General features: G+C 47.7%; 3 protein-coding genes across 3 annotated transcripts in view; 2 read left to right on the top strand and 1 right to left on the bottom strand.

The window, feature by feature from the left end:
* The first annotated feature begins 2,082 nt into the window (after positions 1–2,082).
* LOC119813487 (claudin-22-like) lies at positions 2,083–2,745 on the top strand. The gene has a single exon (XM_038328833.1). The coding sequence runs from the start codon at positions 2,083–2,085 to the stop codon at positions 2,743–2,745; it is 663 nt and encodes a 220-aa protein (XP_038184761.1).
* A 1,552-nt stretch (positions 2,746–4,297) lies between these two features.
* Positions 4,298–5,051, top strand: LOC119813198 (claudin-22). The gene has a single exon (XM_038328383.1). The coding sequence runs from the start codon at positions 4,311–4,313 to the stop codon at positions 4,971–4,973; it is 663 nt and encodes a 220-aa protein (XP_038184311.1). The 5' UTR covers positions 4,298–4,310; the 3' UTR covers positions 4,974–5,051.
* An 825-nt stretch (positions 5,052–5,876) lies between these two features.
* Wwc2 (WW and C2 domain containing 2) overlaps positions 5,877–19,026 on the bottom strand; it is a 165,521-nt gene continuing 152,371 nt past the window's right edge. Inside the window, 2 exon segments of the mRNA XM_038327607.1 lie at positions 5,877–8,770; positions 11,201–11,328. Coding sequence (XP_038183535.1) covers positions 8,704–8,770; positions 11,201–11,328 — 195 coding nt within the window. The 3' untranslated portion in view covers positions 5,877–8,703.

Raw genomic sequence — 19,026 nt, 5'->3', positions numbered from 1 at the left:
AGCCAGGTGGCGGGACACAGCCCCGCCGTTCCATCTACAGACCTCAGACTTGGGAGCAGAGGCCTTTTTACCCACTGAGCCACGGGACCTTCTTCAAAGCTCTTCATTTTTCTCTGGCCCCTGATTGAGTTGTCTGCCAAGGATCTTTTCCCCCTCAGATGGGGACCCCACAGGGCCATGTTGGGATTGCACGATTCTTCTTGGTTGCATTTTAGGTGCTTAATTCTGGATCAGATCACACTCATCAAACACTGCTTTCAGAGCTGTAAGAAGGGAGTGTGGGAGGTGCACAGAGACCATAGAGGTCCAGCTGGCCTCCTAGCGGAGCCTTCCTGAGGCAGGGCATCCTTGGTTTAAACCCGTCTGGGACAGAGAACAAACGGCCTGTGCTCATTACGCTTTTAAAAAAGAAGTTTCCATGTGATATCAGTGTTCTCCCCATCAGTGGTTGCTGCTAGCACCGCCACCAACCTGCCAGTCTCCGCAAAGGAAGTTTGAGCTCCATCCATTTCTTGACAGGCTCCAGGCCCCAGCGTCAGCCCTTTTCAGGATCATGTGTCTCTGTGTCCAAACTCAGGGCTTGCTTCGTCACACTGAGGACATCGACCTAGCCCAAGGGATTCTGAAAATCTGCACAGAGAAGGTAACTAGTGGTTGGGCTAGCTTAATGGTAGCATGCTTGCCTAGTGTATGTTTTGCCCTGGAACTGAGCCTAGCACTGAGGAAAGAAAAAAAAAAGTCATGTGTTGGCAAAGCTAATTTTGAAGTGCTGGAAAAGGACCCCGGGCCCTTTGCTCTTCGTCAAGGAGTCTGCCCTTGAACTACACCTTCAGGCTGACAGCCTTAAAAAATCAGCTGAATGCAAAAAAAAAAAAAAAAAAAAGAGAGAGAGAGAAAAAAAAATAGAATAGCATTTCCTCAAACTCCAAGGCTCCGGGGTTTCGGAGCCTGTGACTGTGTCACGAATGACTTTCTCTGATCCTGAAGAGGCCTTGCTTTATGCTCCACGAAGCACAGTGGTCTTCCTTCTATGAGTCCCACTCATTCAGGCGGCTGCGGGCTCTGAGAGAGGGGCTGGGCCCTGCCAGACGTGCAGCAGCGCTGGGAATCTGGGGCACGCGGCCTTTTGTGCTGGCCTGGGACCCAGTGTTCTTTGAGGGGTCATGCTTGCCTGAGGTATGCTTGCAAGGTGTGGCCTGAACCAAAACAACGAGATAAAGCCTCAAAGGTCAGCCCCATCCTGGCTATTATTCTCATACCAGACTTTGGCTCCTCTGCCTTTGCAACTGAAAGAGGAAGGGACGCTCAGCACTAGGCAATAACAGCTACAGGAGACACCAGGCTCTACCCAGTGCCTAATGGTGGAGGATGGCCGAAAGAGTAAAGAAGAGCTGGAGTTTCCCATAATGCTCCTTTCCTCTCTGAGTTTCTCTGGGCATCCACCCAGGTCCTTTTCATTTTAATTAATGTGGTGAACCGGGCTCTGACTTTCAAAGGAATCCGAGGAAATCTTCCTGCCAAGTCCTGAGGGAATCACTGTGACACTCGGGAACACAGGCCTGTGTAGGTTAAGGAACGCTGAGGAGAATAGATTATAGGAAAACAGTCTACCTTTCTTTACGAGGCCTTGTTTTGCTGCATCCCTGAAATCTCAGATGCAGCAGTTACAATGAGGTCCTGTTGCAGAACGAGCTGCCCTTTTTATCACTGCTTACAATCTAATTAATCCATACTGAAGCACAAAGATTTCTGTTGTACGTTAGGGTGAGGGGTCATAGAGGCCTCTTTGTTCGTCTTTAGACTTATACCCGTCGAGCGTTGGGGATAGAATTTTACCAAGCAAATTGGAAAGTAGCAGATCAAATCCTTATCAGAAAGCCTAACTCATAGTTTTTAACAGATTCCTTTACCCTTTACATGAAACACTAGATTCAAGAGGAACAAAAACGTATTTCAGCATGCCCAGAGAGTGAATGACCAAAGCTTATATTCCGGGTGGCATAGGATCAAGACCATCACACGGCTGTCAACCACCAAGGGCAGCAGATTCTATAGAGGGGCCGAGCTGCACCATCTGCCCCAATGGCTTTCCTCTTCAGAACGGCCATGCAATCTGCAGGGCTTTCACTCTCACTGCTAGGATGGGTCCTGGCCATTATTACAACGTATCTGCCCCACTGGAAGAACCTCAACCTGGACCTGAACGAGATGGAAAACTGGACCATGGGGCTCTGGAAAGCCTGTGTCATCCAGGAGGAAGTGGGGAGGCAATGCAAGGACTTTGACTCCTTCCTGGCCTTGCCAGCTGAACTCCAGATCTCCAGGATCCTGATGTCTCTGTCGAATGGGCTGGGGCTGCTGGGGCTGCTGGGCTCTGGCTGCGGCCTGGACTGCTGGAGGCTCGGAGAGAGCCAGAAGGGTCTGAAGAGGCGGCTGCTCATCCTGGGAGGGCTCCTGCTCTGGACTTCGGGCGTGATGGTCCTGGTTCCTGTCTCCTGGGTGGCCCACGTGACGGTTCAGGAGTTCTGGGATGAGACCCTGCCTGAGATTGTGCCCAGGTGGGAGTTTGGGGAGGCCCTTTTCCTCGGCTGGTTTGCTGGCTTCTGCCTGGTGCTCGGAGGGTGCCTGCTCCACTGTGCAGCCTGCTGGAGCCCGGCTGCCCCCGCCCTGGGCTGCTATGCAGTGGCAGGATTGCAAGACCACGGTTCATACCTGGAAAACGGAACTGCACAGCCTCAAGTGTAAGCCACCAGCGGGGCCTAGTCATGTCCTTTGTCACCGATGACAAAAATGCCTGTTATGTAACTTAATTGTTCTGCTCACTTGTTTTTGTTTTTTTTTTTTTTTTAAATTCACTTTTGTCTTTTGGTCTATACTAGAGATTTGCCTCTCAAATCTGAAGAATGAAAGGAAGTTTATAAGGAGATCATGATGACAAACATTATGTAGCTATGTGTGGAGGAAAAATGTCATTGATTTGGTTATTTAAGGCAGTGTGTGCTTTCCAGTGTGTGCACAATATAGTCAGTCCAGTGCTATGATGTATTCGTTTGTGGGTAAGCTGTGTTGCTGTTTGCACATGGAAACCATAATTTCTTTCTCCTTCCTAAAGAAAGTACTAACAACCTGCACTCCTGTTTATTAGCAGGGCAACGGGCTACGTTGGTCACCAAATGCCACCTCCACGGCATTCTACTCTTGCTTAGATGTTCCCAGGAGCCTGCTGAACTCTGAGGACTTCAGGAAGCTGGAGTTCCCGGATGTTCTGGTTGAATTTCCAGAACACCGTGGGCTCTTACTATTTTTACGTGGTAGCCAATCTCAGTCCTCATCTCTTTACTCAAAAGCTTCAAGTTTAAAAAGGAAAAAAAAATATTTCCAGCTGGAGTTTTTTCTTGCTGTCTAGATTCTCTCAGTTCATTTGTCAGAATGAAAACTTGTGTGATCAGCTACAGACGACAGACGTGGGGAGATGTAGTGAAATGGGAGCAACCATGTTGACTTTGACCCAAAGGCCCTGTTGCTTCTCTTCCCACAGCCTAAAAAGTTAATTTCAGCAAAGAAGAAGCAAAAAAAAAAGAAGAAGAAAATTCCTCCAAATTCGCAGAGCCCAACAGCTATTTATGGCTGATGCATGTGACTTAACAAAAGGCGAGATAAGTGAGAGCCGACATTGTTTCCTGCGCTCTGCACTGTGTGTAGCCAAAGAATTTTCAAAACAGGCCTGATTTAAAGTCTGGAGGGATTCCTGATAAGATTGATTTATTTGGTTAAGAAATACTTCTCTCTGAACCTTTTTTTTTTTTTTTGCAAAGATGGTAACACCCAGTATTATCATAACACACGCACGGAAACTCTTAACAGATGAAAATCTGACAGGTGTAATTAGCACAGCACAAAGCAGGAGGAGTTGAACCCGAACCTTCAATTAAGCGTTTTTTACATTTAGACTTAATTCTCTGACTTGTTAGGAGCGTTGGGAATGTGAAAGCCAGGTAAACCTTCACAATGAAAGGATTAGCACAACTTGACCTCAGAGGCTCCCTGACAAAGTGCTCTGCACAAACTTCAGCCCACAGGACACAAACACAGCCCCGGGCCACACCTTAGCATTACTGGTTCATAGCAGTGTTTCCCTGTCCTCTTCTGAAACCTTTTCAACATGGACTCAAACAATAGTAGACCTGGCAAGCGTCCTCCTATACACACAATGCAAAACTATGTCTAAGCTCTGCAAGAGCTAAGTGTCACACTTTTTACAGCAAGCGCGGGGCAGGAGTCGGGCTGGCTCTGGCTCGCGGGACGTTCTAATGGGCTTGGTTTTCCGGAAAGCCACGCAGTCTGCTGCACTTGTGCTAGCCCTGCTGGGATGGGTTTTAGCCTGCCTCACAAACTACTTGCCCCACTGGAAGAACCTCAATCTGGACCTGAACGAGATGGAAAACTGGACCATGGGGCTCTGGAAAGCCTGCGTCATCCAGGAGGAAGTGGGGAGGCAATGCAAGGACTTTGACTCCTTCCTGGCCTTGCCAGCTGAACTCCAGATCTCCAGGATCCTGATGTCTCTGTCGAATGGGCTGGGGCTGCTGGGGCTGCTGGGCTCTGGCTGCGGCCTGGACTGCTGGAGGCTCGGAGAGAGCCAAAAGGGTCTGAAGAGGCGGCTGCTCATCCTGGGAGGGCTCCTGCTCTGGACTTCGGGCGTGATGGTCCTGGTTCCTGTCTCCTGGGTGGCCCACGTGACGGTTCAGGAGTTCTGGGATGAGACCCTGCCTGAGATTGTGCCCAGGTGGGAGTTTGGGGAGGCCCTTTTCCTCGGCTGGTTTGCTGGCTTCTGCCTGGTGCTCGGAGGGTGCCTGCTCCACTGTGCAGCCTGCTGGAGCCCGGCTGCCTCCGCCTCGGGCCGCTATGCAGTGGCAGGATTGCAAGACCACTGTCAGCAGCTGGAGCTGAAACACGCCAGCCCAGAAATCTAAGCCAGAGGGATCAGTGGCCTTTCTATTCTTCAGCAGGCCCTCGCTCCAGCCGGACTTGGTAGGATCTCCTGCTAAAATCACCCCTACTCAGTGTGATTTTGAGTTTCTGAAATGCATACTTCCTTTCTGTGACTAATAACTTCTAAATACAATTTCTTTCTACAATTGCGTATTTTCTATTTGGAACCATTTGAATCAGGACCTTTTAATGTAATCAGTCATTAGTGAGCTTGAGAACTTTGTCAACCTTTAAAATAGGCTGTGATTGCACACACACACACACACACACACGGAATGTAAACCAAACATCATATGAGCGCTTTTGTGGTTCTGAAAGGATCATTCACGTGGAGGAGTCATGTGGGAAACAGACGTGATGTTGACCATGTACTTTCGGGTATCTAAAGTACCTTATGAAACTAAGCTCTCAGTGGATACTTATTTAAAATACATTACAACCGAGGACAGTAAAAACAACAACAAGAACAAAACACTTGCTTGGTTCTGAAAGGACTCAATGGGACACCCCCTTTTCAGAGACTTCTCTAGAGAGTTCTTTCCACATCAGAAACAGCCATGCCTGCCTCTGAACAGAGCAGTTCTCGTGGATTCTGGGAACTCAGGTAGAATTTGCCACACAAAAGTGCACCTCCTTCTGTCCCTGTGTGGTGGGGTGGAATGTCCTGCCCGCTTTGGCTCTGCGGCAGAGGTGGGGACTGGAGTGTGTGTGTGGGCACAGTGCCTCCTGGGACGGCCGCCTCCTTTGGAAGAACACTGCCAGCTCGGGTAGGGTAGCTGGGGCCCACAGATTCATCAGCCCTTGTTTCCCTGGAGAAATGAAAATATCCCATCTCATTTATCCTTGAGATCTACAGTCTAATCAAGAACTGTTCATGACAAATATTTGGCCCGAGGAATCCTTCATGGAACATTTTATATTTGCTTGGTACATGGTTCAAGTAGATTCTTGTATTTGTGCCAATCAGGGAAATTAGCTGAACAATAAGCAACACTAGAATACAGTATTAGGAAGTATGCATCCTTGTTTTTTTTTAAATTACTGAATGTGTTTTCATAAACACATGGAAAGTGCAGCAGGGGAAGACAGTCTGTGTGATGTATTTGAACACTTGTACACATAGCACAGATGAGAACAGAAACATATGCAGGATTCAACCTGATTAAACATTTCCTTCAGTCCTGAGCTTCTCATACTTAATATAATATAAATTCATAGCAATTTTTAAAAAGTATTTAATTTGTATGCTACAGAGACTCAGCTAAACTTTGTTCATTTGGCAAGTAATACTCTTTTTGTATCTGTAACACTTAAAAGTCTGATATATAGAACTGTAATAATATACTGATAATCCAAACTTGAGAGCTAAATATTAAATTCTTTTTATCCTGTCCAGAATAAATTCTACCTTTAAAAATATTTTTAATAACATTAAAATTATTTGTTCATATGGTTTTGTGATTGAGTTAGTAAGATGATTTTGAATCGTGGGTTAACACAAATGTGGCAGCCTACGTCGAGCTGCGTGTAATCCACAACACTATCGCTGCCTCTTAGTGTGGGGAAAGGATTCCACTGGAATGAGCTTCTCTGTCATGTTAGAAACGAGCATGTTTTGTAAAATCAAACCAAAGTCCCCCAGTCACAACTGTGAGCTACCAGCCTGAGACACACTTTATTCTTTAGTACTCATCTGAGACTTTTTGTAATACAAAAAGTTAGCAATAAAACTGATGAAGGTCATAAAACTGTAATACTCCAATATAGCCTCTTGTAAGCCCAACATTTAAGATGGCCAGAACCGAATTATATATTAAACAGAACATAAATAAGACCGTAAATAAATAAATGAAAATAAAATCGTACGGGACAACTACACAAAATTCTACGGACGTGTCCGTGGGCCAGACTCTGCTGCTGGAGACAGCTGACCTTTACTTTGCACTGTATTAAATAAACCTCTGCTGTTCACAGTTGACCTGGACGGGGGGCGGGGGCACTCCAGCTCCCTCCAGTCACCTACAGGGCAAACTGGGATCAGTCTGCCACTAAGCTGTTTTTTGTTCCGAGTGCTGTCATGTCCAGTTACATCTTCTAAGAAGTTGGGTGTAAGCTGTGGAACACTTAGGGCAGAAACAGCTCGAGTTTGCGGTGCGGCAACTGATAAATGAAGTTCTGGCTGAGTATACATTTTGATCTGATAGAATGAACTTTCTAAAATCTGCATAGATTCAGGAAAATAAAAATTTTCTTACTAATGGGGAGTCCAGCAGAACAGAACTCTTTTTTAAACAGATTTTTCTTGCCTAACTTTCTTTTTTAAATTCCTATAAAATTATTTTGCATTAAAAAAATAAAAATAATTTAGCTTGCTATATAAGATGGCTCACCAAAACACGGCTTCTTCCAGTATGACAGACTAAGTAAGTATGGTTTAAATTACCTAAAATCTATGTATTTTAACACTTTTATGCTGAGTCTTTTTCTTTCCTCTCCCTTTCCTTCTTTTTTCTTTTTCTTTTTTTCTTTCTTTTTTTTTTTTTTTTTTAAATAAGTGCCCCGTTCTGGTAAGTTAAAACCTAACCCGGAGAACAGGACACTATGACCAATTTCTACCTCAAGTTTGTTCCCCCAAAATATATATGTTTAAGTGACCCAGTCCACACTCTCTGTACCCTCAGGCATACCCTGTGTTTTTGCATCTTGAGTGCTATGACTCAATGAGAGACTCCCCTAAAGATGACAGCTGCAAAATAGTTCCTAGTAAGCCTAGAAACCTGTGGACTAACTGTTCTCTTGGGCCAGCTTGATCTCCGATCTCACCTAATGAACATGGGTATATCCCCTCCACACCCCGTGCGCTGTGGGTGTGTCCCCTCTGCTCTGCCTACACTGTCATTAGAGCCCAGGGCCACCTCACGCTTCTCTGTGGTATTGCCTTCATCCCTAGGACAAGAACTGATGCAGACCAGAAAGACAGCCCTGCAGGTTCAGATTGCGTTAGAAGCAGAGGCCACATAAGCAGTAGTTGCGTTTCCTTGGTGTGTTTTTTTGGGAGCTGGTGCCCCCTTCCCTTTCTGTCCCAACCACAGCTCTCTACAGTAGGACTATACCTTGGCTTTTCATGTTCTTGTGTTCAGCATTTCACATGTTTTGTTTTCTCCAGACAAGTTTAGGAGGAGAGAAAGAAATGTCTTGTGGAAATGAGAGGGCCAGACCCAGCTAACGGAAGGGACGCGCCTGTTTCGGGTGGACTCAGGGCGACGTTTGCTTGCGAGCACCTTCAGTGGGGAAGCGTGGCTTTCTAGCTCAGGACTCTGGTGCGAGCAGCTTCTCAGGCTCCTGCACGGCTGCCTCCTGCAGTCGGCTCAGCAGGCAGACATTGGGAACCCGCGGCTCTGTAACACTTTGCACAGTGAAACCCAGGGGTCGCACATACACACTGTGCCACATGTGAGGACCAGATCACCCTGTTTCCATCCTGTGAATTCTTTTTCCTTCGCAAAGCATGTAAGAGTTACATTCAAAGGAGTTTACAGATTAACCTGATGAAACTGGTGTGAAACGGAGATTCTTGAAGAGTTGACCGTTAGGTTACAGGCAACAAAAGCCCCGCCCCCCAACAAAAAATAAAAACAACAAACAGCAAAGTTCAGTCTTTGGCTCTCCCTTGGAAAGAGAGCAGGTGGGAAGTAACGTCAAGCCACAAGGTCACACGTCGTCAGCTGGCAGGGACGGAATGCTGATCTTCGCCCGCGTGAAGTAGGCTATCTTCTCCCTAGAGGGAGAGAGGGAGAGAACCACTCAGCATGATCCTGGGAATCTGAGAGCCTCAGGGCTGTCTCCACAATCCCAGAAACTGCACTTAAAATCATGAGGGCCTTCATTTTTAATCATTGTTTATAGCTATTTTTATTTGCTGTTTGTGTAAGGGGTGCAATGCCATGGTGTTGGTGTGAAGTCAGAGGAAACTCCTATAACTTGTGGGAGTCAGTCCCCTCCTTCTCCGTGGGCCCTGGGGGTTGAACTCAGACCATCAAGCGTGGTGACAAGTGCCTCTCCCCACCGAGCCATCGTCCCAGGCTGCATCTTCATTGCTTTAAAGGTGGGTGGCACATTCAGTCCCTCTGGCTCTAAGTCCCCTACATACTAAGCCACTGTGTTCCTCGAGCATCTGGAACCAACAGGGATGTGGGGCTGTGTTCAGATACTTCTAAGGTAGAAGCTTCAAAAGGAACAAAATGCTGAACTGAAATTTCCAGAGTCCTTACAGAATTCGCGATACCAGGAAGTTTGTCAGAACGAACTCACGTGAAGGAAGGCAGGGGTGGGGACACTGGAAGAGACACCAGAGGCACTGTTCACGCTTTCCTCAATTGCTCTCCATATTATTATTTTTTAAATTTGTTCATTACTTTTATTTACGTGTGTGTGCACATACACACACATGTGGAGGTTGGAGGACACCCTTGGAGTTGGTTATCTCCTTCTGTTACGTAGGTCCTAGGGATCAAACTCGCGTTGCCTGCCTTGGGGACAGGTGTCCTTATCCGCTGACCCACCTTGTCAGCCCTTCACCTCTGTGTTTGAGACAGGGTCTCTTACTGAACTTGGCCTTGCTGATTCAGCGAGATTGGCTAGCCAGCAAGCTCCAGGAATCCTCCTGTCTCAGCCCCTGCAGCAGCAGTTACAGGTTATCTCACTTTCGTAGGCAGGGACACACACACACACACACACACACACACACACGGACGGACGGATGGACGGACGGTCAGACCTATCTCAGGTCTCCATGCCAAATAGCAAGTGTCACTCACTGAGCCATCTTCCCAGCCCCCACCTTAAAGATCTTAGAAGGAAATCACCCTGCGAGCCAAAGGGAAGCCTGACAGGATGGTATTCACGTTCGGAGAACGATAGGGAAAATACGATTTCAGGACCGTACGGTGACCAATGGTGATGGCAGCTCCTAGCACTCCTTACTCCTTCTCACCTTTGCCAATGCCCAGCAGGCGTCCTCTCCTGGTCACCTTCCCCCGCTTTCTGGGATGTGTCGTCTGTTTCTACTGTGGGAACTCTCCTCGCGTGACCCTTAACCCCTCCAGAGCTTGATTTCTGACTGTCCACTGGGTGGAGTTACCTGGCTGGCCAACAGCATGGTTCACCCAGGCTAAGCAAAAGCAGGATGCAGGAAGTCCTCACTATGAATACTCTCTTCTCCTCTGCTCTCTGCCTCAGTCTCTCCTCCGTGCCTCCAATGCCTGCCCCAGCAGTGACTTTTGTACTCAGAGACCTGGCATCCTCAGTACTCAAAGCCACAACTGAAATCCTTCTGTGTGGTGTTCAGGCCCTGCGGAGTCTGACAAGCTCGCCTGGGACAGCTCTGTCTGTGCCGTTCCTCACATCACAGCCACCACAGCCAGTGCCTCGAGACCTGGTGGAACCCTTCCACAGAGGACTCCAGTGGTGCCCTCCTCTGAGCTGACCTGTGGAGCCTGCATATCCGGCCTACATAGCCTGCAGCTCTCCCCAGATGCTCTCATCATCCAGATTAATCCGCACGGTACGAAACAGCTCTGCATGGCCCTGCAGTGGCTGTGGACCTCGGTCCTCTCAGACTGGGGTCCCCGGCAGGAGCAGAAAGCATGTGTTCCCTTGCTGTACTGTGGGGGTTAGCACAGTGCAAGGTGTGTCTGTGTGTGTGTGTGCTTGTGCGTGTTTGTGTGTGTGTGTGTGTGTGAGAGAGAGAGCGAGAGCGAGCGAGCGAGAGAGAGAGAGAGAGAGCGAGAGCGAGCGAGCGAGTGAGAGAGAGAGAGCGAGAGCGAGCGAGCGAGAGAGAGAGAGCGAGCGAGAGAGAGAGAGAGAGAGAGAGAGAGAGAGAGAGAGAGAGAGAGAGAGAGAATGGTACCCAAGGAATGGCCAGAAAATGAGTGAACAAAATCCCCCAAAGATCCATGGCTTTTGTGTATTCTTCTGTATCCTGGGTGAAGCTTTCTCAATGAGATGAACTCATGACAATCGGAGGTTCTGGGCTGCTGGGGAGACAGGATCAGTGGGTGTCACCTCAGCATGGAGCGCATGTACAACTATATTCATACCAGGGACAGACACAGTGGCAAGGGTCACTTAGTCCTGTGGTGAATTCTTGTGCAATCACGGCACAGGAGGGGGACACCACAGGAGGAGCCGGTGCCGGGAAGCCACTTACCTGAAGGACTGCACCTGCCGAGGCACCTTCCTGCTCTGCTCCCGCAGCCGGCACACATCCTTGGACGCCTGCCTCATCAGTTTCTCTGCGTTCAGGTCTTGCTTCTGCTCTTCTTTCGTCTGCTCAGCCTGGCAAAGGAAATAAAAATGGGGCAACAGATAAGAGTCTTGATTAGAAACCTGGGAACATGCTCATGCCTAGAGGGGGAGGCACTGCCTAATCTAGGTGACTTAATAACCATGCTTAAAATTTTTACATCTGGCAAACCTGAGGACTCTCAAAATCAAAAACTAAAACAAACAAAACAACAATGAAAGCGTCAAACAACAGAAACCTAGAACTGAAAACTAGCGTTGAGTAGGTAATATCTCAGTAAACACACTCACAAACTTTTTCCTCCCCAGCCCCGTTTCCCTGAGTCAGCCAGCTAAAGAGCTTCGTAAGTGCACCCGACCTACTAAGCAATGGCGCATGTAAGTACAGGGCTCCCAGTCCCGCACACAGGGACGCACACAGGGACACACCGCGGGACCTGCTGCAGGCTAAGGGACAGAAGGACCACCATCAGTTCTCACATCCCCTTAGTCCCTTCCGGCACCAAGTTCTCACTGCCCCCTAAGGCTTTACTACAGTTCGCTCTGTGTTACTGTTAATGCTGTATTAGACACACACACACTTATATATTTTAATACAAATAGACCAATAATATTGTTCACTGATGGCTGCTTCCCCATTTCCTTCATTTGGTTGCCGTTGGTAGGAATACTCTATGTCAGCAGCGAAGATGGCGGACCCTGGGGCTGGCTGGCTGATTTCAAATTCCCTTCTGAGCACTTCCTAGCTCTGAGTCTGAGGCAGGGGCTTGGCTACTCCTTAGGCCGTAGTTTCTTTGGGGGTAAGTACTCCAAAGGGTTAGGAGTTTAAAGGAGCTAACCCACGGAAATCGCTCAGCGTCTGAGTAGGCACCAGTAAGCCTCCTGTCTCAGTGTGAGTCACTCCTGTCGTAGGCTACAGTCTATTAGATGGGAGGGCAGGGTTGTGAACAAAACAGATACAGTTTAATGAATGAGAAAAACAAAAGAGTAGAGAGTGTATTAATTATAAAAATCAAAAACAATGTTAATGTTTTCTTGGGTTAACAACTTTTCTTTCAACTTAACATTAAAAAACATTTTAGAGAGTGAGGCACAGTGGCTTGGAAAGCTAACTAGGAAGACTGTAAATTTGGGATAGCCTGAGCTACACAGAGGGCTCCAGAAAAGCCTGGCGTACACAGAGACTGTGTTTCAAGAACAAACCGACGAGTGAATTAATGCATAAGTAAGTAAGAATGAGAAGCCAGATGAGGTAGCTTATGCCTATAATTCAAGTACTCTGAAGGTTGAAGCAGGAGAATTGTCATCAGTTTAAGGCCAACCTGAGCTCAAGTTCACCCCACCAATAACACAAACCAACCAACCAACCAACCAACCAACCAACCAACCAACCAACCAACCAACAAACCCAACCAGCAATAATCCCCAACACCAGCAAAAAGACAAACAAGGGGAAAACCCAGAAAGAGAAAAATAAATTAGGGGTGCTTTTAGTTGGTAACGAAACTGAGCAGAAGGGGTTCCCATAATGCTGCACCCCAGCACAGCGCACACATGCCTCTCCTCCTGGCTTTTCACCCATGTGCTGGGGAGCCAAAGGCAGGCGGAAGGTTTGAAGTATTAAACTCGTGGAGCCACAACTTGGCCTGACGCTCACTTTCTCTTTTACCTTTGAGTCTGCATGTATTGCTCTTGACCAAATACAGCTGTGTGTACAGCTGGTCTTATGACTTCGGTATCAGGAGAGATGATGGGCAGTAGCAGTAACAGAGCAGAACGGTCACTGAAACACCAAAAGCTACCAGTCCCTCATCTCCGCAGTTTTCTCTCTGACATTTCTACCTTACTAAAGGCAACTGAGACCATGTACGTGACTGCGGACAAGGGAGGCTACAGTATGTGGGACAGGTTTGGCTATTTTTTCTTCCCCTGAAAGCCGTTTGAAGAGGAGGAATCCCATGGGCAAAGGTTGGTGTCCTTCCAGGATAACTTCCTTCCCAGTCTCCTCAGGGCCTGCGGAAGTGGAGCAGATCAGGCAGTGCCTGAGGGAGCTGCCAGGGTCACACCAAGTTACAGCTGAGAGGGTAGCTGTGACTACCCTGGTCACGCTGCAGTTCAGTCTGCAGCCACATCCCCCCTCATGGAGTCTCCCCAAGGCCTTGGCCTGCCTTGCCTTTCCTCAACAGCCATTATGGGACGTGCTTTCTGCTTCCCCCCACACAATGAGAGTCCCAGCACTTTCAAGAACAAGACATAACAGAATATTAATATATTTGGCATTTTTTTTCAGTGTAGCCTAACTTTCAAAAGTATTAGCATGTTTCACTTGAAACTAAAACAAGCAAACAACAACAAAATCCTCTTGCATCCTGGCACTTTCTATGAGTTAGGCTCGCCTTCCGTTTACGTGAAAAGACCTGGCCTCCAGCAAGGCCCAGCAGCTTACTCACAGCCACGTCAAGCCTGACATAACAAGGAACACAGCGTCTAATTTTACAGTCTTCGGCTCCTCACTCTGCTTACTAAGGAGGAAGCACAATCTGTGGGCATGGACATTTGGTTTTTATTGTAAGGTATAAATGAGGCTTTCCGCTGCCAACATGGAGGCTTACAGGGAACAATCCTGAGAGCCTAGGGGGAGGCAGATCCTGGGTCGGCTGCTGGGGCTGCTGTTTCTCTAGGAGACACATTCATATTTTCTATGGCGATTGGAGGGTCACCGTTAGGCACTTTATGATGACCTGATGGAAATCACAGATGCCCAGCCTCACAGGGAAACGGTAGAAATGAAATGGCTGTGTGCGCGCGTGCGTGTACACACTTTACATCAGGATGCTAGGAACCCTTATGGCTACTACTCCTGGAGCTTGTCCCCGAGTTGCCAAGCACAGGGTGGTCATGCCCATCCCCAAGGGCCACCAACAGCCCCACCTGTCAGTTATCATCTTTCCACTGGTGAGGAGAAATACCTGCACGTCAGAGTGGGCGGGGTCAGGCAAAACTGAGAGTGGACTGAAAGCTAGCAAGCTTTAATGAGCCCACAGAAACTGTCGCCAAAGAAGGGTGGACTCATAGGGCACTATGAGAAGGAAAAGCTAGGGAGGTGAGTCTGCCTGAGGACACAAGAAAGTCTATACCTAGACTGATGGCAGGAAGAGGGACCATTTGCATCACGTGACTTGGTTTTCAAGGTTCTCGATTCATTGGTTGTTGAGATTTATGTTTCCTCCACTTTTCGACCACCGGACAAACCCAAGGGTCTCATGGGTGTGGTGGTGTAGAGAAGAAGAGCTACCCCAGTGCCTTCCAGTCCCTAGTCATTCATTCGGGGACCTCTGAAGAGCCACACAGTGACACACGCCGTGTAAGGAAGCACACGGGGACCCTAACTTTCGAGAGGCGCCTTCATCCTGCTCTGTAATCAGCCAGAGATTGGTTCTATTTGCCAAAGCCCCTCTAACTGTTGTGGGATAATGCCTGACCCAAAGGGCTTGGGAGGAGCCTCGCACTCTGAGCACCTGACATACATAGTCACTATCATTGTGCTCCCCCCCCCCCCCCCCCCCCCCCGTACCGTAGAAACCCACAGGAGTTCTACGTCACTCAGGCCTTCAAAACTCTCAACAACGCTGGCCTGACTTAGTTCCAACGAGGCTGAGCACAGAATAGGTATGGGACACACACAACCAAACACGAAAGAAGCAGCCCTATTTCTTACTGTTAGTGTATGTCTTTGACTTCCCTTTTCTACATTCGAGTTTATGTTCTATCTGGAGTTGACTTTTACATGCCGTCTTAGTCACTGTTCTCTTGCTGTGGGGGTATGCTTACAGTTTCAGAGGCTTCAGTCCATTGTCACGGCAGGGAGCATGGCAGACAGAAATGGCGTTGCAGAGGACACCAAAGCTACATCCTGACCCATTGGCAGAGAGAGACTGGGCCTGGGTTTTTGAAACTCCAAAGCCTTCCCAGTGACACACTTCTTCCTACAAGGCCACACCTCCTAATCTTTCCAATCCTTCTAAAACAGTGCTATGTCCTGATGACTAAGCATCCAAATACAGGAGCCTACGGGGCCATTCTTGCCAGCACACATGCCAAGCGGAGATGCATGCTGTCTTTTTCTGTGTGGATAATCTCTCTCCTGATGAAGTGTGCTTCCAGTCACTCAGTCACATCCCCAGAGCATCCCTGCCCTCTGTCCTCTGACCTACAAGTCTCCTGCACCACACACACACACACACACACACACACACACACACACACACACACACACACACACGTCCGCTTCCAGGCCCTGTTTAATACAGCGGTTCTCAACCTGTGGATTGGGGGACGTCAACCAGCCCTCTCACAGAGGTCTCCTCCTAAGACTGTTGAAAAACATGGGTATTTACATTACACCGTTGAACTACTGTTGACACTTTAATAAATCCTGACTCCCATAGGGAGTATCTCCTCCCTTGGATTTCTTCTTCAGAATTTTCTTCAACAACCATGAAAAAGAAAAAATAGGCATTTTGCCTGGAAGTTTGGTACATTTTAGGAAGATAATCGCTCATGTAGCTATTAATGATTGATAAACTATGGTCTGCCATTTTTTTTGGGGGGGGGGTTTCGAGACAGGGTTTCCCTGTAGTTTCTAGAGCCTGTCCTGGAACTAGCTCTTGTAGACCAGGCTGGCCTAGAACTCAGAGATCCGCCTGCTTCTGCCCCCCGAGTGCTGGGATTAAAGGCATGCGCCACCACCGCCTGCCCGGCTCTGCCATTTATTTTTTTAAGGGAAGTTTTGTTAGAATACTGTCGTAGCCATGTATTTCTAATTCTTTTAATGATTTAATTTTAATTTTAACGTGTGTGTGTGTGTGTGTCTACTGGTGGGCCCATGAAGGTCACAGGCATCAGATGTGCCCCACCCTGGATTTAATTACAGGCAGTTGTGAGCTGCCGACATGGTCCTGGGAACTGAAGCCGGGCCCTCTGGAAGGGTGGGGGCGGTTGCTTTTGTGTAGAACAGCAGTGCTGCATGATGGGGCTCAGACTGCATGCCGACCCCACAGCTGAGTAATGCAGGGAGGGAGTGGCCCTTTGCAGGAAGGCACCTCGAGCCCTGCTTTAAGTGACTGTGGTGTATTTTGGTAGGCGACTTTGTTCTTATCACCATAAAGTTGGCATTTTCCCTACACTGCATATAAATTTACTACTCGATACTATCCTTGGTAATGGTATAAATGTCAGTGCTGAAGCTTTCTGATTGCTTCTAGCTGGCACATAAAACATTCTACGGGTTAAATACGAAACTTCCCCCAGGGCTCGTGCTGGAGGCTCTGCCCCTGGATCTGGTGCTGTTTCGGAAAGTACTAGAAATTTGGGGTGGTGTGGCCTACATGGAGGGACAGTGCCTTAAAGAGCACACCTCGTCCTGACCCCAGCTCCCTGCTTCCTGCCTGACATGAGAAGAGCCCCCTCCCCCTTGCTCCCATAACCAGGATGCGCTGCTTAAGTGCGGGGACCATGGAACCACAGCCAGAACCCTCTGAAACGACAGTCCAGATGTGACAGTCCTCCATTAGGGTGTTCTGTGACGTTGGCTGTGGCTGTGCAAAGGAACGCAAGTAGAGAGAAGCAGAGGAAACCATGCCACTCTTTGTACTCATCTTGCTGGACTCGCTTACTATCTGCAATAACTTATCAATTGCTCCTTTTTTTCTAGCTCAGATTTTTTGTAATGCAGGCACCTGTGCTCTCTCTCCAGAACAACGGCTTCCTTTCTTTTCCGACATTTGCTTTCCTATAGCCCTGACTAGCACCTCTAACACAGTGTGGAAGAGTGCTGAGTATCTGTGGCAGTTTCAATGAGGATGACCCGTAGGATCATAGATTTGCATGCTTAGTCATCAGGGAGCGGAACTGTTGGAAAGGATTGGAAGGATTAGGAGGTGTGGCCTTGTAGGAGGAAGTGTGTCACTGGGGTGGGCTGTGAGGTTTCAAAGTCCATGTCAAACCCAGACTCTGCCTATGGATCAGGATGTAGCTTGGCTATTGCGCCAGCACAGTGCCTGTCTGCCACCATGCTCCCTGCCACTGGTGATAATGGCATAAGCTTCTGAAACTGTAAGCAAGGTCCCAACTAAGTACTTTCTTTTATGAGCTGAGTTGGTCATGGTGTATCTTCAAAGCAACTGAATATTCAGACAGTCTGTCTCACTTTACTTTGGTTGCTGCTATTCTATAGTTTAGTTTGTTTGTTAAGACAGGGTCTCACTCTGTAGCCCAGGCTGGCCTGGAGCTACTATGTCGACCAGGTTAGCCTTCACGTCCCAGAGCTCCATCTGCCTCTGCCTCTGAAGTGCCGGGATTAAAGGCATGCGCCATGCCACCTCACACAGCTGATTTTAAAGAAATGACGTCCTGTTTGTCTTGTTTAGGGTCACATCTGGTTTCTGTCATTTTCCACAAGGTTAAGGAACATCCTGTCTTCTTGCTCACTAGAGTTTTAAATCTCAATGTTCACTGTATTTGCTTACACCAATCAAGTTGACTGATAGTTTCCCTCTGACGTCTGTTAAGTGAGTGTACTAACAAACTTTTAATATTAAAGTATCCTCCCACAGTTCAATATGGTAAAGGAAAGTGTTTGTAAAATATGTCACTAGATTGTGTTTATTGGTATTTCCTTTCTGATAACAGCTCTCTTTTAGAATCAGGGATTTAGTTAGCCACATAGACTTAAATGTGGCATGTACTCTCTGAGTGTGTGAAATTGAGACAATTTGTTTTTTAAAAATTTGGTGGAATTTATATATTGACTTGATGTTTTCCTTACGAATAGACTTTAAATTTCTGCTGTCATTTCTTTAAGAGATAAAAGATTTTCAACCTCTTTTCTTAAGTAGTTCTTGAATTTTCTTAGACATTTGCCTAAATTGTGGGCATATAATGCTTAGCACAGTCAAAGACTCTTTTAAATCTCAAATCTGTCTGAACCACTCTTTCCACACCAGCATCTTAGCCACTTCTTGTTGCTGCAGCAAACACCTAAAACCTGAAAGGGAAGAAGGTTCTGATGGAAGCTCTATCCCAGCCCATGGCGTCCACACACCCAGAGTCTGAAAAATTCTGGTGAAAGTTCCACCCCAAGTCCCCTCCCCCATCTCTCTCTCCAAACCCTGCCACAGCTCTGTTGTGTCTGAACCCATGCACGGGCAGGAAATGGCTGTGGGGAATGTGCGGGGGAGTATAGGCCTATCAGGAGGCAAGGTCTTTCAAAGGCACCCACGTGACTCCCCTCTCCCAACTAGACCTCCACCTTCCAACAGCTCCTTCAGCTAGGAAGTCCCCAGCTGAGGAGCTTAGTGTCCTCGTGGCTCAGCTGCTTCTCAACACTGCCACCAGGTGGGACCCAGCATATCAGCTCAAAAGACAAACTTGTTACGGAGGGTCCTTTTCTAGTGGGCACTTCCAGGGTCACCTGCTGCTCTTCAGATTGCCACCCAAAGTGCCACATTAAAAGAATATTGTTCAGGCACGTGTAACATTCCAGCTGTAAGGAAAGCCCTATTTAAAGATTATCTGTAGCAATGAATACAGATTGTTAAGCCAAAATATAAACCCTAACCCTGAGAATAAATCAGTATTATATTCAGGCAGACTCAATAATATTTAGGTGGCACATTAGAAAAAAAATCCCTTTTAAATATTTGATTTTTGCTAGGAGGGATGGTGCATGCC

Source organism: Arvicola amphibius, chromosome 4 (genome assembly GCF_903992535.2).
Source record: "Arvicola amphibius chromosome 4, mArvAmp1.2, whole genome shotgun sequence".
NCBI lineage: Eukaryota > Metazoa > Chordata > Mammalia > Rodentia > Cricetidae > Arvicola > Arvicola amphibius.
The sequence above is the reverse complement of the archived record's forward strand: the minus strand, read 5'-3'. Positions and strand labels throughout refer to the sequence as shown.